This window comes from Arachis ipaensis, chromosome B5, assembly GCF_059453495.1.
Source record: "Arachis ipaensis isolate K30076 ecotype BB chromosome B5, ASM5945349v1, whole genome shotgun sequence".
Taxonomy (NCBI): domain Eukaryota; kingdom Viridiplantae; phylum Streptophyta; class Magnoliopsida; order Fabales; family Fabaceae; genus Arachis; species Arachis ipaensis.
Window position 1 is genome coordinate 10,300,171 of NC_142440.1, and position 21,789 is coordinate 10,321,959.

General features: G+C 37.2%; 3 protein-coding genes, 1 non-coding gene and 1 pseudogene across 4 annotated transcripts; 4 read left to right on the forward strand and 1 right to left on the reverse strand.

Annotated features, from left to right (window-relative positions):
• Window positions 1-730: 730 nt before the first annotated feature.
• On the reverse strand, window positions 731-5,409 carry LOC148563348 (uncharacterized; annotated as a pseudogene).
• A 105-nt stretch (window positions 5,410-5,514) lies between these two features.
• Window positions 5,515-10,718, forward strand: LOC148563349 (uncharacterized). The gene is made up of 5 exons (XM_088486756.1): window positions 5,515-5,571; window positions 8,517-8,588; window positions 9,223-9,332; window positions 9,503-9,859; window positions 10,139-10,718. Exons 1-5 carry the CDS (start codon window positions 5,515-5,517, stop codon window positions 10,716-10,718), a joined length of 1,176 nt encoding a protein of 391 aa, XP_088342882.1.
• A 132-nt stretch (window positions 10,719-10,850) lies between these two features.
• On the forward strand, window positions 10,851-11,537 carry LOC148563350 (uncharacterized). The gene has a single exon (XM_088486757.1). The coding sequence runs from the start codon at window positions 10,851-10,853 to the stop codon at window positions 11,535-11,537; it is 687 nt and encodes a 228-aa protein (XP_088342883.1).
• A 5,900-nt stretch (window positions 11,538-17,437) lies between these two features.
• LOC107642846 (protein BZR1 homolog 1) lies at window positions 17,438-19,350 on the forward strand. The gene is made up of 2 exons (XM_016346337.2): window positions 17,438-18,014; window positions 18,250-19,350. Exons 1-2 carry the CDS (start codon window positions 17,790-17,792, stop codon window positions 18,982-18,984), a joined length of 960 nt encoding a protein of 319 aa, XP_016201823.1. The 5' UTR covers window positions 17,438-17,789; the 3' UTR covers window positions 18,985-19,350.
• A 1,538-nt stretch (window positions 19,351-20,888) lies between these two features.
• LOC148563351 (U6 spliceosomal RNA) lies at window positions 20,889-20,990 on the forward strand. The gene has a single exon (XR_015884098.1). It is a non-coding gene; the product is annotated as a U6 spliceosomal RNA (small nuclear RNA).
• Window positions 20,991-21,789: the final 799 nt, after the last annotated feature.

Sequence of the window (21,789 nt, forward strand, 5' to 3'; positions counted from 1 at the left end):
TTAGAACGATTTATTAGGTTCTTGTACTAAATCGAATTTAGGTTAGATCAATTTCTGTAAAGGTATTTTTGCAACAAAAGTCAGAACAGGATAATTAGATATTATAAAATGTGAAATGATTCAATATAGTAATTTATCCTTATTTTTATGTGAATAATTGGAATTTATTTAACTAAATTTGTTAATCTTTAATAGAACAATTCGGCATAATGATTTGTTTGTCTAATAAATATAAATTTAGCATCTAATTTAACAAATTTTATTTGTTAAATTAGAGTATTTGTAAAATAGATAAATTACTAAAAATATATTCGAATTATTTTATTATTGGTAAAAATACTTTTAAATTGTGTAATCGATAAAAATATTTTTAAATTATTTAAAAATGTGACAAAAATACATATCTATAAATTAAAATATTCTATGTTAATACAAAAGAATGGTGTGACAAATATTTAAAAGGTGAGACTCTAACATTTACAAGTGAGTCATGTTACGTTTTTTCTATTAACAGAGTATGTCTTTGATCATGTGATACAGGGAAGCCAATAGATTGAGAAAGTGTAGTGTAGTATTACTATTAAGTAGGTGTATCAGTAAGCAATTCACAATATAGAAGTATGAGTATAAAGGAATTGAAGAATATGACTAACAGAAAGAAGAAGGGGTTTAAGAAGGTGAAAAAATCCATAACCTTAAGAAGCAGCCAGCAACCAGTAACCACAATTCACTAATGATCATAATCATCCAACCACTTGCTATTTATTTTCTCCCTGGTACTCTCCTTGCTGCCCGAAATAGGTGGACCAGCTGCCACCTGTCCATAGTTTGTTACAACCCTTCCTTCCAACCGTGCTTGACTTTTGTTTATGTATTCCTTGCTTTTATTTATGTACTCCTCATTTGCTATATTCGTATCATTATCCTCCCCATCAGCAACAACCTTGTCCTCAAGGTTGAATTCCAGAAACAACTTGTGAAAGTGATGAATATCTTCCCATATTGTCTCTGTCAAGTTGCCCTATCTCCATTGCACCTGACATTGTGGCACTAGTCTATCACCCTCATAATAGAACGTGTAGAAAGTATCCCGAAAGGCTCTAACACTGGCCCCACATTAGTAATGGTCAATGGGGGAGAGAAGTACTGGGAAGTACCCTCTCCCTGAAATCGTTTGAGAGCTGAAACATGGAAGACATTATGGATACGCGCTTCCGGAGGTAACTCCACTCTATAGGCCACGTCACTGAGTTTCTTGTTGATCGGAAAAGGACTAAAATAATGCAACCCTAGCTTCTGATGTTTACGCAGTGCCACGGAATGTTGGCGATACGACTGTAACTTCACAAGCACCAAATCGCTCTCCTGAAATTCAATTTGTCGGTGATGTTTATCAGTAACATGTTTCATATGCTGCTGGGAGCGTTCCAAATTAAACTTCAGCTGATCGAGTAAGTGATCACGGTCCTGAAGCCACTCTTGCAAGGAAGAATTATCAGTACTAGAGAGTTCATAACGAGCCAAAGTAGGAAGGTCCCTGCCATAAAGAGCTTTGAAGGGAGTCATCTTGATACTGCTGTGCCACGAGGAGTTATACCAAAATTCAGTCCACGGCAAAAACTCCAGCCAGTACTTAGAATTCTCGAAACAAAAACAACAAAAATACATCTCCAGGGTTTGATTACAAACTTCACTCTGGCCATCAGTTTGGGGATGATGAGCTGAGCTCAATGCTAATTTAGTACCTTGGATGCGAAAGAGGTGCTGCCAAAATTTGCTGATAAATACCCGATCCCTATCTGATACAATAGATTTTGAAAAACCATGGAACTTAACCACATTGTTGATAAAAGTTTCTGCAACTGTCCTGCTATTAAAATCTTGTTTCAAGGGAAGGAAATGGGCGTACTTAGTCAAACGGTCGACAACCACCATGATAACTGAATAGCCGGATGAAATTGGCAGAGACACAATGAAATCCATTGCAATATCTTCCCATTCCTGTGAAGGGATAGGTAATGGCTTGAGCAAACCGGCTGGTGCCTTATTCTCTACCTTTGCTTGCTGACAAATGCAGCAAGATAAGACATACTGCCTGATATCCTTTTGCATATGAGGCCAATAGAAAATGGAACAAATGCATTCTACGGTCTTAGCAATTTTCGTATGACCACCAATCACACTATTGTGGTATTCATGAAGGATTTGCCTACTTAAAGTGCTTTTGGAAGGTACCACTAATTGGTTCTTCCACAACAAGAGGCCATTTTGACAAGAGTAATTCAAATCCTCAACTGAATTGGAGTTGCACTTTGCCAATAATACTCGGAGATCCTCATTCGCCACTAATTTTGCACGAAGTTGGTCTAGCCACTCTACTCTTGGCGCCGACCAAGCCCCAAAGAAGCTGCGAGAGAGTGCATCCGCTGCAACATTTTTAGTCCCAGCCTTGTAATGGATTTCAAAATCAAACCCGAGCAATTTATGAAGCCATTTATGTTGCTTTGGTGTATGAAGATCTTGTTCTAAGAGCGCTTTCAAGCTTTGGTGATCAGTGCGCAAAATAAATCTTTTGCCTAGCAAGTAATGGCGAAACTTAGCTAAGGCCTCAGTGATGGCGTAAAACTATCTGATGTAAGCGGATTGCTTCTGTAAAGTAGGAGGTAGTTTCTTGGAAAAATAAGCAATGGGGTGTTTTTGTTGAATCAAAACAGCCCCAACATCAGTACCTAAAGCGTCTGTCTCCACTTCAAAAGGAATATTGAAATTGGGCAATGCCAAGACTAGTTTGGTGCATATAGTATGCTGCAGCTGTCGAAAGGCTTGAGTAGCTTGCTCCGTCCAATTAAACGAGTCTTTCTTAAGTAAATCAGTGAGAGGAGCTGCTAATGAGGTATACCCTTTAATAAATCATCGATAATAACCAGCAAGGCCTAAAAACCCCCGAAGCTGTTTTACGCTTGCAGGTTGAGGCCATTCCAGAATTGCTTGAACCTTAGCCGTTTTCATGTGAACCCCACCGTCCTTGATTGTATGTCCTAAATAATCGACTTCCGGGGAACCAAAAAGACATTTGGAAAGTTTAGCAACTAGAGACTCTTGCTGCAGCAGTTTTAAGACTAGTTCCAAATACTCTAAATATAAGTCAAAACCACAACTATAGACTAGTATATCATTAAAAAAAAACTAGAACAAATTTGTGCAAGTAAGGCTTGAATATCATTCATAAGGCTCTGAAAAGTAGCAGGGGCATTGGTAAGGCCGAAAGGCATCACTAACCATTCATACAGCTCTTAATGCGTGCGAAATGCTGTCTTAAAGTGGTCTTCAGGCTTGGCTAAGATTTGGTGGTAACCCGAACGAAGATCCAGTTTTGAAAAAATAGTAGCCCCAAAGAGTTCATCCAACAACTCATCAACGGTAGGAATGGGAAAGCAATCTTTGACTGTGATTGCATTTAGTGCCCGATAATCAGTGCAAAAAGGCCAAGTGCCATCCTTTTTCTTGACCAAAAGAATATGAGAGGAAAAAGGGCTTTTGAGGGTTGGATTACCCCCTCTTGCAGCATCTCAGACACCATTGTTTCAATTTGTGCTTTCAAGTTGTGAGGGTAACGATAAGGACGGGATTTAACTGGTGCAGCCCCTTCAATTAAAGGAATGCCATGATCTTGGGAATGTCGGGTAGGAAGACCCGAAGGCTGCTCAAAAACAACAGCATATTGCTGCATCAAACTGACCAAGGCAGGGTGAAGAGCTTCTGGTAACTGCAAGGGTGGCTTGACAATCCCATCCAATTGCTGAAGTTCAAGAGTAAACACTGCAGCCACTGCATCGGTGCTAACCAACCTTCGTATATGATGAAATTGAGCTTGAGATGAAGGTGGACTCTTATAACCCTGCACAGTGACAAATTTCTCTTTATGCCAGAAGCGAAGAAATGAAGAATTGTAGTCTACATATGAGCCTTCAATGTTTGTAACCAAGTTGAACCAATCACCAACTCTCCCCCAGCCACATGGAGTACGTAAACCTCTGGAATGCTAACAAGGCAACATGATAGATTAACATCCAAACTAGCAATGCGACCCTCTACCGGCAAGACTTCAAAACTGCCCACTATCACCTTAAATCCCGATGCAGGTTCAATAGGAAGATTCAAATATTTGGCTATGCGAGGTTGAATAAAACTATCCGAACTGCCACCATCAATCAAGGTCTGGACCTCTAGGCCATTGATGATGGCGTTAACACGGATCAAAGCAGGACCACTTGTACCATGCATAGCATTGTAAGATAAATGACGCTCAACTACCTGAGACTCCAAGGCCTCCAAATTGGGCTCAGATTTCGATGACTCTTGCATTCCTGTGTCCTCTCTTTGCATCATCTAACACTAGCTGTAGTTGCATATTCTGGCGATTCGGGCAACGGTGAGCAGCTGAAAATTTTTCATCGCACCAGTAACATAATCCCTTCTCCCGTTTGCTCTGAATCTCCGCCGGGGACATTTTTCGCACCGAGCTTTTCATCGACGGTAAGGCAGGACGCTGGGGTGGAGTTGGAAGCAACGACGGCAGAGTATTCCGCTGAATGGGCCTATTACTCGAATTTGCAGTTGCAGGAGTCGGCTGAGGACGAGGAGAGGCCAGACCATAAGTGCTTCTCGATACTGAAGAAAGCTTGTCCTACGTAAAGTCTAGCTAATGTGACCGCACGCATCAGGGAGGGAGGGCACTGTACCTTCACCTCTCGTCTAATATCAGATTTTAACCCACTAATAAAACAATCCTTCAATGCATCAGGTGGATCAATTTGTGTACGATTAGCTAAAGCAACAAATTTGTTGTAATAGTCACTCATCGTACCCAATTGTTGCAATTTGAATAATAATTTCCGTGGCGATTCATACAGAGAAGGCCCAAATTCGAGTTCAATGGCACGCTTCAACTGATTCCATAAACGAAATCGAGCAGCGCGTTGTGACATTTGAAACCAAGGAATCACGGCACCGGTCATGTGAATAGCCGCGATGCTGATTTGCTCTTCCTTAGGCACACGGAAGTAGTCAAAATACTGATCCAGAGAAAATATCCAACCCAAACGCATCAGAACCATCAAATTTAGGCAGATCGAAACCCACTCGACGCGGTTGTATAAAAGGACGCTGGTGGAATTCTGATCCTGAGTTCGAACCATGGGAGAGCTCATGCAACTCAGATCTGTAATGAGGCTGGGCATGGAGAAGCTGAGTAATAGATTGTTGCAGCGCGTCAATTTTCAGATTCGTCGCTTCTGACGATCGTGCGTGCTCAGCGCGAGTCTCCTCAGAAATGGATTCGAACATCTGAAAGAGTTTTTTGATGTCAGCTTACATGCCTTTCATGCGGGTATTGTCAGCTACAGCCATGGGATGAAAGCACCAAATGATACAGGAAAGCCAATAAACTGAGAAAGTGTAGTGTGGTATTACTATTAAGTAGGTGTATCAGTAAGCAATTCACAATATAGAAGTATGAGTATAAAGGAATTGAAGAATATGACTAGCAGAAAGAAGAAGGGGTTTAAGAAGGTGCAAAAATCCCTAGCCTTAAGAAGCAGCCAGCAACCAGTAACCACAATTCACTAATGATCATAATCCTTCAACTACTTGCTATTTGTTTTCTCCTTGGTGCTCTTCCTGTTGTCCGAAATAGGTGAACCAGCTGCCACCTGTCTATAGTTTGTTACAATCCTTCCTTGCAACCGTGCTTGACTTTTGTTTATGTACTCTTTACTTTTATTTATGTACTCCTCATTTGCTATATTTGTATCATTATGACTGGATATTTTTAACATATTTTAAAATTATTTAAAGACATTTTTATCGATAACAAAATTTAAAAATATTTTTATTAGCATTAAAATTATTCATGGGTAGTTTTAATTTTGTGGTTTATTCTAAAATAAATAATAAAAACAGAATTTATTGAAAAATATCTTTATAAAACAAAAAATATTTTTAATATGAAGATAAAGATAGTATTTTAATTAAATATTAATATTTAAATCAATATTATGGATAAACAAAAAATATATCTAACATACACATTATGTGTTAAAATATTAACACGTATCCAACATACCTTCTATATTGCAACATGCATTCTATATGCTGATTTTTTATATGCAAAGTTTATATATATGTAATTATATCAAATAATTCTATTGGCAACAAAAATATTAATGGAAGAGTTTTAAGTGTACTAAAAAATTAGTATTTTAGTTGTTTTAATTATTGATTTAAATTATAAAAAATATATAATATATATTAATTAAAATCAATAATTAAAATAATTGAAACACCAGTATTTTTGATACACTTAAAATTTTTTCAATACTAATATGTTTTCTATATAAAAAATTAGCCTTTATAAAATCTTCAAAATAAAAACGGAAAGAGAAATGAGCAAACCCTTGTTTTGTTGCAGTATATGCAAAGGAATGAAGTGATAGGGGGGCAGAAGTGTCAAGGAGAGACTGAGTCAGAGATCATGTGTGGTGTGGTGCGAGCATGAAAAGAATGGATGGGATTCTTGTGTAGGCAGAGCAGAAAGAAAGGGTTAAGGGGGACCGCAGAGAGACAAAGTCCATGAAGCACACGACACGTCAAAGGTGGTCCCCCCGTGCGTTTTCACTATTTCCCATTCCAAAACCCAGACCCACCCACGCTGTTTCCCCTTTCTTTTCTTTGTTATGGATTTCTGTGTCGCACGTGTGGAGCCGACTGTAACCCCTGCTCTCTGGGCCCCACTCATCTCGTTGTTTGTCCATATCTCACATCACGTCACCTCACACCAAACCTCAAATACCGGAAACACAACGGGGCATGTTCCCAATCATCCTACTCTACTTATACTACTTTTCTCTCTCTACTTTTCTACCGTTGTAATTAGGTTCTTAATTAATTTTTAAAAACAAAATAAATAATAAATATTTATATTAAAAATAGTTTATAAATAAATTATTTTATGTTAAATTTTTAATCTTAAAAATATTTATTTTAAAAAATAATAAAAAAATATATTCTAAAAAAATTTATTTTTCTAATTTTTTATAAATATTTAAATAATTTTTAAAAAAATTATAATTTAATTTTAAAAATTATATCAAATATTAATATTATAATTTTTTATAAATTAAAAATTAAAAAAATTACTTATAAACTTATCTAAATTGATCAGATTAATTATATTTGCGTAACTAATAACTAGATCGAAAATATTTAGAACTGCATTTAGAAGGTAAAAGAACATGCCATCACTTGATCGTTATAAAAGTCTATTGATACCGATATATACATATGGTTAGTTTTCCAACTTGAATAATACGATACTCAATAGTAGTCCCTGGGCCATCACTAATCAACAATTGGCCGTACATGTACTAAGGTTCAAAAACATATTATTGTCATCATCTTAAGCTTTTTTTCTAAGATTGTGCTACATTATATAAAGTCTATTAAATATACATTAATTAGGGATTACCACACTGTATTAGTGTATTTGATTATTATTCATACCTATTATTATATGGTGTAGTGAGTGATATATCAAAGGTGGTGTGCGTGGGAGTATCTTTGGGACTTTGGCTGGGTGCCGCCAGGCCAATGCCATTGCAGACTAAGAACTGACATTCCAACTGTGTACAGATTCTAACTTTTTTTTACAGGTTTTTAGTCTAGAAAAATTATCAAGTGTTCCAATTACTTTATCGAAATTTTGATATATTGTGTACGAACAGGTTTTAAGTATTTTGGAATAAAATCTAGAAAATTACATATTTGGATTTATTTTTTACCACGGACTGATATAAGGGGCGAGTGGAATCTTCGGTTTCATTTTTTTTTAATTAACAGTAATAAATTATTATATATAATTTAATTTTAAAAAAATTATTTAGTATTTAATCTAATATAAATAAAAGTTTAGTCTAATTTAAATATTAATAATTTTAATATTTAAAAAATAAGTAATAATATTAAAAAATTTTAAAAAAATTATTACTAATATTTTTAATTAAATAAAAATTTTTAAATCTTATAAAGTGAATTTTTTTTCTTGTGACCATCTTTTTTTGTTTATTTGGTATTAATTCTCTCTATCTCAACTGCTACAACTAAAAGATTTTTTTTAACTATGAATATTGTGAAAAATAACTCAGAAACAAATGAAAGATGAGTTTTTTGTTAATTATCTTTTAATTATATTGAAAAAAAATTGTTAAAAAATTTGACACAAATTCTATTATCGATGAATTTTATGATATGAAGAACCGACCACTTCGTTAGTAAAAAATACACACATATTTTTTATACTTTAAAATATATTCTCTATCGGTATATTTTTGTAATATATCTTATATTATATAATTTTTTACATAACTTTTAATATTATATGTGTTATTGATCCCCCATGATAATATTTCTGAATCCGTCTCTATTTTTGACATATTTTAACACATTAATTTTACACACAGGGAAGCCATGAATCAAGTAAAAAATGGCTGATAGGGAGTGGACATAGTTTGAATAATATTTGCAAATTTGCGGTATTTATTCGCATTCGATTCATAATTTATAGGGTAAAAAACGCAAACAAGCCAAAGGGAATTCAATTTGACACAAATAAGCCAAAGCAAAATCTGATTCAATAATCAACCAAACCACATTTCTATATAGTTCGAACCAATATGGTTCGAACTCACTTTGCAAGTAATTCGAACAAAATAGGTTCGAATTACACATGTTCCCATAGCCACATAATTCGAACCACCTTGGTTCGAACTCACAACCTCCATAATTCAAACCAAATAGGTTCGATTTACAGTCAATTAATTCGAACCAGCTTGATTCGAATTACACAGACCATATTTCATACTAGAATGGTTCGAATTAGTGAGGACCAGAGCTATATATGTATGGTGTGAATGTGAGTTGCTATCATTAGAGTGGGGTTACATGGCTAGTGAGGAGAGTTTCACTGTGTTGGTTCACCACAGAGGATCCATTAAGAAGAAAACTCATTCCGGTGTGAAGTTCACTCATAAGCATCCTCTCTGTATTATCGTCACGCCTACGACGAGGTATGAGGACCTTGTTAGATCTGTACTGCTGAAACTCGGTCTGGAAGGTGTGAAACGGATTAAGAAGTTTTTTTATCGATTTCCAATCACGGTGCTGCAGAACACCGTAAAGTACGATTGTTTCACGATCGGGAGTGATGAGGACTTGCAGGTCATGTTTCATTATCGCCGGCAGTTTCCAGAGGTTAGGACACCAGAACTGTTGGCAAAGTTGGTTGACGCGGTGTCCAGCTCGGGGGTTCGAACCGGAATACCACCACTTTAGCCACGGTAGCCGGTTCTAGCTCCAGACCTGCCGTTGCATCTTCCTCCATCCCTGCGTACATGCCACCCGTCTAACCTGTCGCCTCCCCTTCGTTCGCTGTTGATCTCATCGGCAGTATAGGCGACGAGGTCGGTGAAGGTGGGTATCTGCCGACATCTTTACAGTGTGCTGCACCGGTTGGGGTTGGAGATGGATTCTTGGATGATCCAGAAGACGATAATGTCGAGTCGGATATGATTGCTGATGACAGTGGCGATGATGTTGGAGCAAGTGAGCCTGCTGGGCCGGGCGGTGGTTCTAGCTCTGGCACGCAACAGTACCCTCCACATTTTTTCTCTTTGGACTTGGATGCCATGAGGCAGGAGGGGGTTGCTGGGCAGCCGGCTGGATTTGGCGCTAGAGATGCTGAAGGGTCTACAGGTCTGACAGAGTTTCAGGTTGGTCAGCAATTTTCGGATAAAGAAGAGGCCCTGTTAAGTGTCAAAACTTACAGCATCCGGCGAGGGGTACAGTACAAGGTCGTGGAGTCTGACTATCGCCGGTATGTGGGCAAGTGTTCTGAGTTCGGCAATGGGTGCACATGGTTGATTCGGCTCAGTCTCCGACAGCGCAAGGGGATTTGGGAGGTCAAACGTTACAACGGACCGCATACTTGTCTCGCCACCTCCATTTCTAGCGACCACAGGAGTTTGGATTACCATGTCATATCGGCATTCATTATGCCAATGGTGAGGGCTGATGCATCCGTCAGCATCAAGGTGCTCCTAAATGCCACCACCGCACACTTTGGGTTTAGGCCAACTTACAAGAGGGTCTGGTTGGCGAAGCAGAAGGCTGTTGCCCTCATCTATGGTGATTGGGATGAGTCGTACAACGAGCTCCCAAGGTGGGTGTTAGGAGTCCAGTTGACGATGCCTGGTACTGTTGCAGTGCTAAGGACGAGCCCTGTTCGTGTCGGTGGACAGTTGGACGAGTCTCGAACTTATTTTCACAGACTATTCTGGACCTTTCCACCATGTATCGAGGCATTCCGTCATTGCAAGTCCCTAGTTAGTATTGACGGCACCCATCTGTATGGCAAGTATGGGGGAACATTGCTTGTCGCGATTGCACAGGACGGGAACTCCAACATACTCCCTGTTGCATTCGCATTAGTCGAGGGTGAGAATGTTGAGTCATGGTCATTCTTTCTCTCCCACCTGCGTGAGCATGTGACACCGCAGTCGGGTCTGCTGGTTATCTCGGAAAGGCATAACGGCATCAAGGCCGCCCTTGAGGCTCCTGACGGAGTCTGGTTACCTTCGTCTGCATACCGGGCATTCTGCATTTGACATGTTGCGGCAAACTTCGCCCTCACCTTCAAGGGCAAAGACGCAAGGAGGCTACTTGTGAATGCGGCGTACGCTAAGACGGAGGTCGAGTTTCATTACTGGTTTGATATTCTTAGGTCCAAAGACCCGGCGATGTGTGACTGGGCTAACCGGATTGAGTATTCCTTGTGGACACAACATTGTGATGAGGGGCGTAGATTCGGACACATGACGACGAATATATCTGAGTGTGTGAACTCAATCCTCAAGGGTGTCAGAAATCTTTCTGTTTGCTCGCTAGTGAAGGCAACATATGGAAGGTTGGCCAAATTATTTGTTCGCAAAGGGAGGGAGGCTGAGGCGCAGATGGGAACCGGACAACAATTTAGTCAGCACTTGGTGAAGTGTATAGAGGCCAACTTGAAGACGGCTAGGTGCTTCACGGTTACTGTGTACGACAGGGATAACTCTGAGTTCACCGTCGCAGAGACAACTCCGACTGGTTCTTTCTCACTGGGTACCTATAGAGTCTCGCTTGCATCTCACACATATGACTGCGGATACTTCCAGGTACTTCATTTCCCGTGTCCCCACGCACTCGCATGTTGTGCCTACTCACAGCTTACATGGGAGCCTTACGTCCACCAGGTGTATCGTCTTAATTCGGTCTTCAGTGTGTATCAGATGGGTTTCACACCTCCCATTTCGGAGGGTTTCTGGCCACCATATGACGGGCCGACTGTCATCCCTGACCCCAATAAGAGGCGTGCGAGAGAGGATCGTCCCAGGTCCACTCGGATACGGACCAATATGGACGAGGCAGATCCGAACCGGCCATAGAGATGTGGGCTTTGTCGGCAGCCCGGCCACACACGTCGGAGTTACCCACAGCTCGAAGGAGCAGAGCACACACGAGGACATGATTAGGTCTATTGGTGGCTTTGGTACTTTTGTTATTTCAGTTTCGCGTTTAGATTCCACTATTTTCGGTTTTCTTACTTGTAGTTGGTGACTGATAGAATTTGTTAACGTTAGTGCGATGTACTTTGAATGGGATTTTAGTTAATGAATATGTTCTGTCACTGCAGTTTTAAACGAAATGTATGTCTAATGCACACCGACAAAAATAAATGTACGAGTTTTATTATCACATGATGCGGAAACTATGTTCGTAACTTAAATTGCTGTGTGGAACGAATTCTGAGTAATTCGAACCAACTTAGTTCGAATTACTAAGTGAATATTTCTTCAGTGTAAATCGAACCTATTTGGTTCGAATTATGGAGGTTGAGTTCGAACCAAGGTGGTTCGAATTACTTGCAAAGTGAGTTCGAACAATATTGGTTCGAATTATATAGAAATGTGGTTTGGTTGATTGTTGAATTAGATTTTGCTTTGGCTTATTTGTGTCAAATTAAACTCCCTTTAGCTTGTTTGCATTTTTTACCCTAATTTATAAATATTATTTAATCTGTATAGTTATTAGATTCCATCCATATTCTTATAGAATTAGATTGCAAATATCATATTTGTATTCATATATTTGACTCACAAATTTGTAGACCTGTAACACATAATAAATAAATAAATAAATAAATAGTATATATAGTTGAGTTTATCTTTTCTTTTAGAAATATAAAAAATTTCTTTTTTTTCGGTGCATCTCACTCACTCCACTCCCTACAAAATTAACATATAGTATAATAATACATAATTATTTAATAGTACAATTTTTCTTGTAAAAATTATTTGTTAAAATAATTTTTAATAAGATATTTACTTAATTTTAAGTAATGGAATATTTTTTCTAATCCTATATATTTATATTTTGTATAATTTTTTTAAGGGTAAAGTATTAAATTGGTCCTCTACATTTAGCGTAATTATATTTTGGTCTTTAAAGTATAAAGTGTCCTATTTGAATCCAAAAAAGTTTCATTTAGCTTCAATGTAGTTGCAGCGTAAGGTCAAAGTTAAATAATTAACAAGATGTCCTATATGACAGCAGTACAAAAAAAGGTCAATAATATGAAAAGCAAGTACAAGCTCTAGAGGCACAAAATCAACCGTGGATGCATCAATACATTTATTTATTCAAATCTAGCCCCCCATTCTGCTTATACCTACCTCTACCCGTCCCTTATAATTATTAAAATCTAATAAATAAAATTATATAACTATCATTATATATATAACATAAATGAAAATAAACAATTAAATAAGATACAATATTATTAATCATTTTACTAATTATTATATATATATATATATATATATATATATACACATCGGAGTGAACGTTATCTAAATCTGACACCATTCTACTAAAAACTTACTCTGCATCGAAACTGATAATATCTATTTAGGAATGGCAAAAATTCCCAACGAGGCGAATACACGTAGAGATTTACCCGCCGAGGGACGGATATGAGAGGATTTTGTGCCCACGGAGACGGACGACGGGGACCCATTTATTATACGAGGAGGGGCGGGAATAGAGGTTCCCGCCTCGTGGGGACCCGTATAATCCCCGTATATATAAAAAGACAATAATACCCTATATATATATATATATATATATATATATATATATATATATATATCAAATTGAGGAGTTGAAAATTCCAAGTTTCCAACCCTAGCCGTCACTCACACTCGCTCACTCTGAACTCTGAAGCTCGTTCTCCCTCTCCTCTCCTCTCATCTCCTCTCCTTTACCACTACTAGTCACCACTGCTGTTCGCCATCTCCTACCCTGTCACTGCTGCCAACACGAAGCTCCTACCCTCTCCTCGAGCGTCTGAGTCTCATCAGTCATCCCATTCACAATCGCAACAACGTCGTTGCATTTGGCTAGCTGAGGAGAACATCGCTGTCTCCGCCTAACCCAGCCGAGGTAGCAACGTTGCTAGCCTCTTTGCCAATCTTCGTCTCTTCGCGTCTTCGCCTCTCCTCGTCTTCTCGTCTTCACGTCTTCGCCTCTTCGCCTTGTTCCCGATCTTCACCGTTAGCTCAGCTGCTCTTCTTCTCGGTAAGTTTTATGAACTACCATTTAAATTTATTCAGTTGTGGTTTTAGGGTTCATCTATCATATTATCTTTGTAATTTTAATTTGTTTTGCATAATTTGTACTGATTTATTTTAATTTGCTTTAAAGAATTTGTTAATTTTATTTTACTTTGAAGAACTTTTTCTGATTTATCTTAATTTGCTTTGAAGAACTTGTTAATTTTAATTTGTTTTGAAGAACTTGTTAATTTGCTTTGAAAAATTTGTTCTCATTTATCCTAATTTGCTTTGAAGAACTTATTAATTTGCTTTAAAGAACTTGTACTGATTTATTTTAGTTTATTTTGAAGAGCTTGTTAATGTTATTTTGCTTTAAAGAACTTGCTCTGATTTATTTTAATTTGTTTTGAAAAATTTGTTAATGTTAATTTATTTTGAAGAACTTATTAATTTGCTTTGAAGAACTTGTTCTAATTTATTTTAATATGCTTTGAAGAACTTGTTCATTTTAATTTATTTTGAAGAACTTGTTAATTATTATAGTATTATTTCTGACTTTGATTATTCCTCATTTTGATTCTGTTGATTACAATTTATATTTCTGTAATTTATGTGATTTGATTTTTGTGATTTCTTCGAAATTTCATGATTCCTGTGATTTGTGATTTTTTGTTCGATGTAGGATTCAAATAAATAAGAATTTACCATCACTACCATCACAGGATGAAAGAAGGCTTGAGAATTATGTATTTTAGTTTTTGAATATGTTTGGTTGTTTAAATGTTTTATAAATATATTTAGTAGAGATATTTGTTGTTTATTGCTCTTTAAGTATTTGGAGACAATAAAAAATATGTTTGTAATAACAATCGAGAATGATCTTTTTTTTTTTATTTTTTCTGTTTTTTTATATTTTTATATTTTTATTACTTTTTATAAAAATCGGCGGAGATCCCGGTGCTCGGCGGATACGGGGTCTCCGTTACTTGTTACAGAAACGGGGACAGGTTTTGGAGGCAGGAGGCGGGATTCGTTGCCATCTCTATATCCGCCCCCAAACGAGTAGGAATAGAGTGGGTACCTACATGTTTAGATAATATTGTCATTCTTACCCTAACAACCGATAATCAAATCGAATTGAAAAAAAAAAAAAAAACTGATTTTTTTAATTCTGTTTGGTTTAGTAACAAACCCCTAATTAGTGCCATTTTTCATACATTAAGATATTAATTAATATATTTGCACATGAGTTATCCTTAAAGAAATTAATTTTGAATATATAATAAAATCAAAACATTTATTTTAAAATAAACGAAATGAAGAAAAACCCTTTGATAACTTGGTTCATTGTATAATTCTCAATTTGATATTATGGAGGGAGTTATTTATGTTTAACTAGAGAAATTAAGCTTATTTAAGCAAAAGATAATTAAGCCCCATTAGTTAAAGAAGATTTTACATAATGGTAACAGTTTTCGAAGATAAAAATATGAAAAACATAAGATAAATTTAATTAGTATCCATGTCCTATGTCCTATGTGCTATATATTGTGTGTAAGGGAGGCAAAAAATGGTCTTGTGATGATGCAATTATGGAATTGTTGTATATTTGTTGAAACCAACCAATTGGCAATAATGGAGATGCTCGAATTGTAGGACCCACTTTGGGTGGGTGTTTCTGCCTCATAGCATCTCTATCTCCCACAGCGAATTTGCATGTGGGTTGCAACTTGCTTTGACTGGTCTTCTTGTTTCTCCATTTTCACTTTCGGTTTCTTACCAAAATATAAAATGACCAGCAAGGCCCCTCCCTCATCCACTAACAATATTAAACATCATACCCACACTCTCAAGTCTCAACTCACAGATCCACCTACCATATGCTCTTATATACAGTAACTCTTTATTTTTTAGAAGAAAAAACCACTAAAAATCATAGTTTTATTTTGATTGTTATTGTTTAGTTCATGTTTTGGAAGGTAACACTTTGTTTGGAGGTTGGAAGAAAATAGAATAAAAAAAAATAAAATAAAAAAATAAAAAATTGAATTATTTGTGTGTAAAAAAAAATTATAATAATATAAAATTATATTAATATTTTTATTATAAAATAAAATATAAATATTTTTATTTATTTATGTTTATTATATTTTATGAATATTATAAAATATTATAATTTTATATATTTAATTTAAATTATTTATCTAATACATATAATGTTTAAATATAAATTTTATTATAATAATATATTAAAATTAAATTTATATTAATAATTATTAATAATAATATAACTAAAGATAGTATTAAAAATACAAAAAATATAATACTTTTTTTTTTGTGATGGAAAAAAAATTTTTTTAGTAAAACTTTCATAAATTTTTTTTTTATTTTTTTTGATAATTAAACAAAAAAATATTATTTTTTTTCATTCATTTTCTATCAAACTAAATATAGTGTAAGTAGAGCTAGTGAGGGAGGGGGTAGAGATGTAGGGGTCGGGGGTGGTGGGCCATGTTAGTCATGTGGGTGTGTGGACGCCGCATAATTGGACTGTGGTATGCCGTATAGGTACAGTCTAATCTACACCATCAAATATGAATGTATGTGTTAAGTGCTAACGAACAAACAAGTCATGTGCCTTTGATGAAGGAACGGTGCGTTAGGTCTTTCTATGATAGACATCTTCCCTCCCTCTTTATTTCAACGCCGTGCCCTTGTGCCTGCCTACTACCTTTACACATGACTACATTAGTTACATGAATATTATCACCACAAAATTATCCTAAGCTCAATTTAAGTTCATGCAAGTTTTTCTAATAATGGATGATACATGGACTTAGATTGCCTAAATGTTTGACTACTAGTTACAATTCATTATTATTCACTATATCTTGTCTGCATTCATGATGGATGATGGGCTACTCGGCAAAGTTCCACGAAATTGTTCTCGCGTTTCTCGTTTGTTTTATATATAAACTAATTAAATGATGATTAATTAACGTTAAATAATAAATAACTTAAATACTACCAAAAAACATTTAGCTAATTTATACTCTCAAAATATATTTTAAGAGTATAATAATAATTTTATTTTTTATATATTTAATATACTCAATATAAAATATATTTTTTCAATAATTTTTAATAAAATATTTTTTTAGAAAATAGAATTCTTAAAATGTGTTCTTAAAAAATAAGTCAACAAGATTCTAATAAAATTAAGTTTAATAAGTAAAAAATTTGTGTTGATGCTTAATTATATATTCAGTTTACATATATAATTATAGAAGGTTAGTTAATGCTTCATGGATCGCGTTCCTTAAATGTGTGTGTAAGATCCAATTCTTGTACAGAGAGATCACACTTTTTTAATACATTTATGAACGTGCACGGTTGAATCAATGAGTGTGAGTCTGTATTCTTTCTCTCTAGTGTATACTAAAATTACTTATTAATATAAAATATATATTAAAATATAAATACACATTAAAATAAATTAAATAATATATATAAATATATTAATAATTAATTTTATAAATAATTTTAATATATAAATAATATTTTTATTTTTTTAATCAATGAACCAATAAATTTACAATAGCGTCATTCGAATTCTTTACATTAGTATACATCATTTAATTTAATTATCTTAAGAAAATAATATTAAAATAGCATTTAGCTTTACGAATTTTGGTATGAGAAAAGCAACCGGTCCATTCCTCTCCATCTGCAATCCAACCCTACACATAAAAAAAAATAAAAATAAAATAAGAAATGGTTATGGAAGAGAAAAACCGAGGGAAGTGTGAAAAGGGAAGGAGAGAGAAAGAGAGGAAGGGTGGGAAGAATCTAAAAAGGAAGCAGCACTTCATTTTCTTCTCCTCCTTCTCTTCTCCTGCACCTGACACAAATAACTTAGATTTACAGAAAAATTAAAAAAAAAAATAAAGGATCCTCCTCTCCCTCTTGACACCCACACTCAGAGAAAGAGAAAGAGAAAGAGAAAGAAAAAGAGAGGGAGAGGGTTTTAAGTTTTAACTGTGCAAAGCTAACACAGAGAGCGCGGGTGGAAGCGCCGGAAAGATGACCGGCGGTGGATCGTCGGGGAGGCTGCCGACGTGGAAGGAGAGGGAGAACAACAAGCGGAGAGAGAGAAGGCGGAGAGCGATTGCAGCGAAGATCTACGCTGGTCTTCGAGCTCAGGGTAACTACAAGCTTCCCAAGCACTGTGATAACAACGAGGTCTTGAAAGCTCTCTGTGCCGAAGCTGGTTGGATTGTCGAAGAGGACGGAACTACCTACCGCAAGGTTTCTTCTTCTACTTCTCTCTCCCTCTCAGATCTACTTGCTCTTTCTTGCTTGCTTTGTTGATCCGCTTTCTAATCTTGCAAAAAGTTTGATTTGATCCTGGAGGCTTGCGATCTAACTAGCTTTTGTAGTGTTAATCTGAGATCAGGTGTCATTGTGATAGTTCTAGATGATTGATTATGTTCCGTTAGTTTCACCCTAGAAATCTTGATTGAGATCTGTGTTTTGATGACAGGGATGCAAGAGGCCGCAAGGTGAGATTGGAGGAACTCCAGCGAACATGAGTGGTTGTTCTTCACTGCAGCCAAGCCCACAGTCATCAGCATTCCCAAGCCCTGTTCCTTCCTACCATGCTAGCCCAACTTCCTCATCATTCCCCAGCCCCTCTCGCATTGATCCCAACCTTCAAAACCCCTCTTCATTCCTCCTACCATTCATTCATAACATCACCTCCATCCCCACAAACCTTCCTCCTCTTAGAATATCCAATAGTGCCCCTGTTACCCCTCCTCTTTCTTCCCCAACCTCCAGGGGTTCTAAAAGGAAGGCGGATTTCGAATCCCTCTCCAATGTCTCCTCTCTTAATTCGTTCCGCCATCCTCTCTTCGCGGTATCCGCCCCATCCAGCCCCTCCCGCCGCCACCAATTGGCTACTTCCACCATTCCTGAGTGTGATGAATCTGATGCTTCCACTGTGGACTCCGGTCGCTGGGTTAGTTTTCAGACAACGACTGCCTCGGCTGCTCCTCCGTCGCCTACCTTTAACCTTGTGAAACCAGCAATGCAGCAGATCACTCCCCAGGGTTCCATGGATATGAATGAAGGCATGCAATGGGGCCAGGCTGCAGAGAGAGGAAGACCATCGGATTTTGACTTTGAGAATGGTCGAGTGAAGCCATGGGAGGGTGAGAGGATACATGAGGTGGGAGTGGATGAGTTGGAACTTACTCTAGGCTGTGGAAAGGCCTGATGTTGAAAACAATGTTTAGGGCTACCTTCTTATGTCTATATCACGCCCAAAGGCCACAACACTGCTGCGAACCCGATCCCCAAGCCCAAGTCTGCAGCGTTTCCTTGGCGTCTGCATGGATTGCTTGGATGGAGCTGCCACTCTGCCATTGCCGGGGAAATCGGTTGCTATGTTGCATTTCTATATTTTTCTTATATGTACAGTCCCGTTTATATTTCGTTACATTACATGAAATTTGACTTCATTGTGATGCCTTGTTGATTGTTGAATAGTTGCATTTGAGGCAACCTTTAAAAAGTTTGGTAGTGTTTTGAGACTTAATCTTAACTTATTACTATAGACCAGGAGAAATTGAAGTTCACTGAAGAGATATTCTTAATGCTTTCATACTCTTTATTTCATTACATAGCTGAGCATTCCAATGTGTGTATTTGAAACTGATATGGAGAGATTGAGAAGCCCACTTTTGAAGCTTTATAGTTTTACTCCATTCGGCCTCAAAAGTTTAAACTACTGCATTTGCTGTTTCCAGTTTCCACACTGAATATGTATGCGGTTTTGCTCGATCAGCATTACTTATGAGAAGGTAATTAACATCACTTCCTAGTCACCAAAGGGAAAAAAATTACATCACTTCCATCCTAATAAACTTTCCGCCTTTGTTATGAGAGGGTAACTTGACGGTAGAGGATTATACATATGTATATATTTGGACATTAAGTTAGAGGATTGTATTGTGATAGAGAAAAACACAAAGCAATTATGTGGGGCCTAATATTATCTAGGTAGTGTGTATTAATTTAGTATTTCTGTCATTCTCTTCTGTCTATAATTCTATATCGTGTATCTTCATACTAGAAGGATGTTAGATAACCCGAGGAATGAGGATATTAATTCTCTTATGCATGGCTCGTAAGTGTATTTTTCTTGCGAGAAATTACGAGTCTAGCTGTAAAGTTTCATGATTCCTCATTGTTGAGATAATATGATAGCAACATAAACTCTGATGTGTTGATGATCACTGACGAAAAAACAAGGGCTTGAATCTCAGCACTCTAGACCCTGCAGAAACTAGACTTAGTTAGGGAATATCTGGTGAATCCGTCCACAGTTTGTTTTAATTTTTTTTTTTCAACTTTAATTTTGATCCTATACATGGCTTGCACTAAATTATGATTTGCTGAATTTGAGTGCAAATGTTTTATTATGATTTGGCTGTCCATTATCTACGTGTATAAGATATGAATAACCCGGTGCCTGATGCCTGACTGTTAAAGAGGAATATACAAGTTCAAAGGAGAACACATTATTTCTCCTGGTTCGTAATCTTGAAGGTCAAAATTCAGAACCCGCAAAACAAACTGTCATGTTATCGTGAATATATGTGTTCTTTGCTTTCTTGTTCTTTCTGGTTATTCTTCTTTGGTGTGTGTTCAACGCTCTCGTCTCATGCATGATTCTCTCTCATTGCCAAGCGATGCAAACAGTGATTTATTTCAACAGTGTGCCAGGTCACACCGAGAAGAAAAATCAAAATTCAAAGCTGGGACTTAATGTGAGGAGCCTATATTGGTTCTCCAGGATCTACGGGTTCCTCCAATGGCCCAACCATGATAATCCACCTCTCTCCAGGTTCCTCCAATGGCCCAACCATGATAATCCACCTCTCTCCGCCAAAGCCCAATTATATTTGCATCATTTTAATTAAAAACCCTCAATTGTTACCAAAAACCCAAAAGTACACCCAAGAAAGAAAAGACTATAAAACCGGCAAAACACTTTCAGAAATCATGTTTGGATATTTTACTTCAAAACTGCTTGTTGTTTCACTACCAAAAAAAAAAAAAAATTGATTGTTGCTCCAAACCTTGGTTTAGTCGTTTAGGTAGAAGCACCTCAATAGAGTCCCTACGGGACATCCGATAAAATTGGAACGATACAGAGAAGATTAGCATGGCCCCTGCGCAAGGATGACACGCACAAATCAAGAGTTCTGTTGTGCATGCGATAGAAGCGTTGGAGAAGATAAAGCAGACCCAACGGAAGCAAACCTGATCCGAGATATCACAAAGACTTCCACGCCCATGATTAAAGCAATTGAAGATGAAGAAATGGTGGTAGTGGAAACCCAGCGGCGGAGGCAGTTTTAACCGAGGCAAAGGATGCAACCAAATTGACGTAGCAAGCTAGATTTTGAGGTGGTATAGGATGCATGTCTGCTTCGCGAGAAGGGGGAGCTGGCTTGGCGCAGGGAAGGGAGGTGGTCTTGTTCGGGCTGGGTTTGGGCATGGGTTTTGGTTCTTGGTCTGGGTCATGCGAGCAATGGAGGACAGGGAGAGCGAGATTGTTGGCAAATAGTCTGGGAACAGGGAAGCGGCAGCATCGGAGTTGCAGATTCGGAGGAGAGGAAGCTGAAGCTTTCATCATCGTGCACCCTCGGCGACGGAGCTTCATTCGGAGCGCCGGCAGCAGAGGAGACCCACTGAAAGTCTCGTCCACATCGCTTTGGATTCCAGATTCGTACAGTGCAGGGGCGTCACCGGAGAGAACACCAGTGTGGCAGCGGCCATGAACACATACCATGCGTTCTTCGCTGATCATCCTTTCTTCAGAATGCCATCCTTTCAAAAGCAGAGAGGCCTAGAAGATATATGAGCCGAGGGACCGATACTGAAACTTTTACGCTTTTGATTTTTCGTGTGGGAGAGAGAAACTTATATGACAATATGGTGTGAAGAGAGAGATATTTTATTTGGCTATGGGATGACATAAATTGGAGGCACCATTTGTTTGTATTATTTTGTT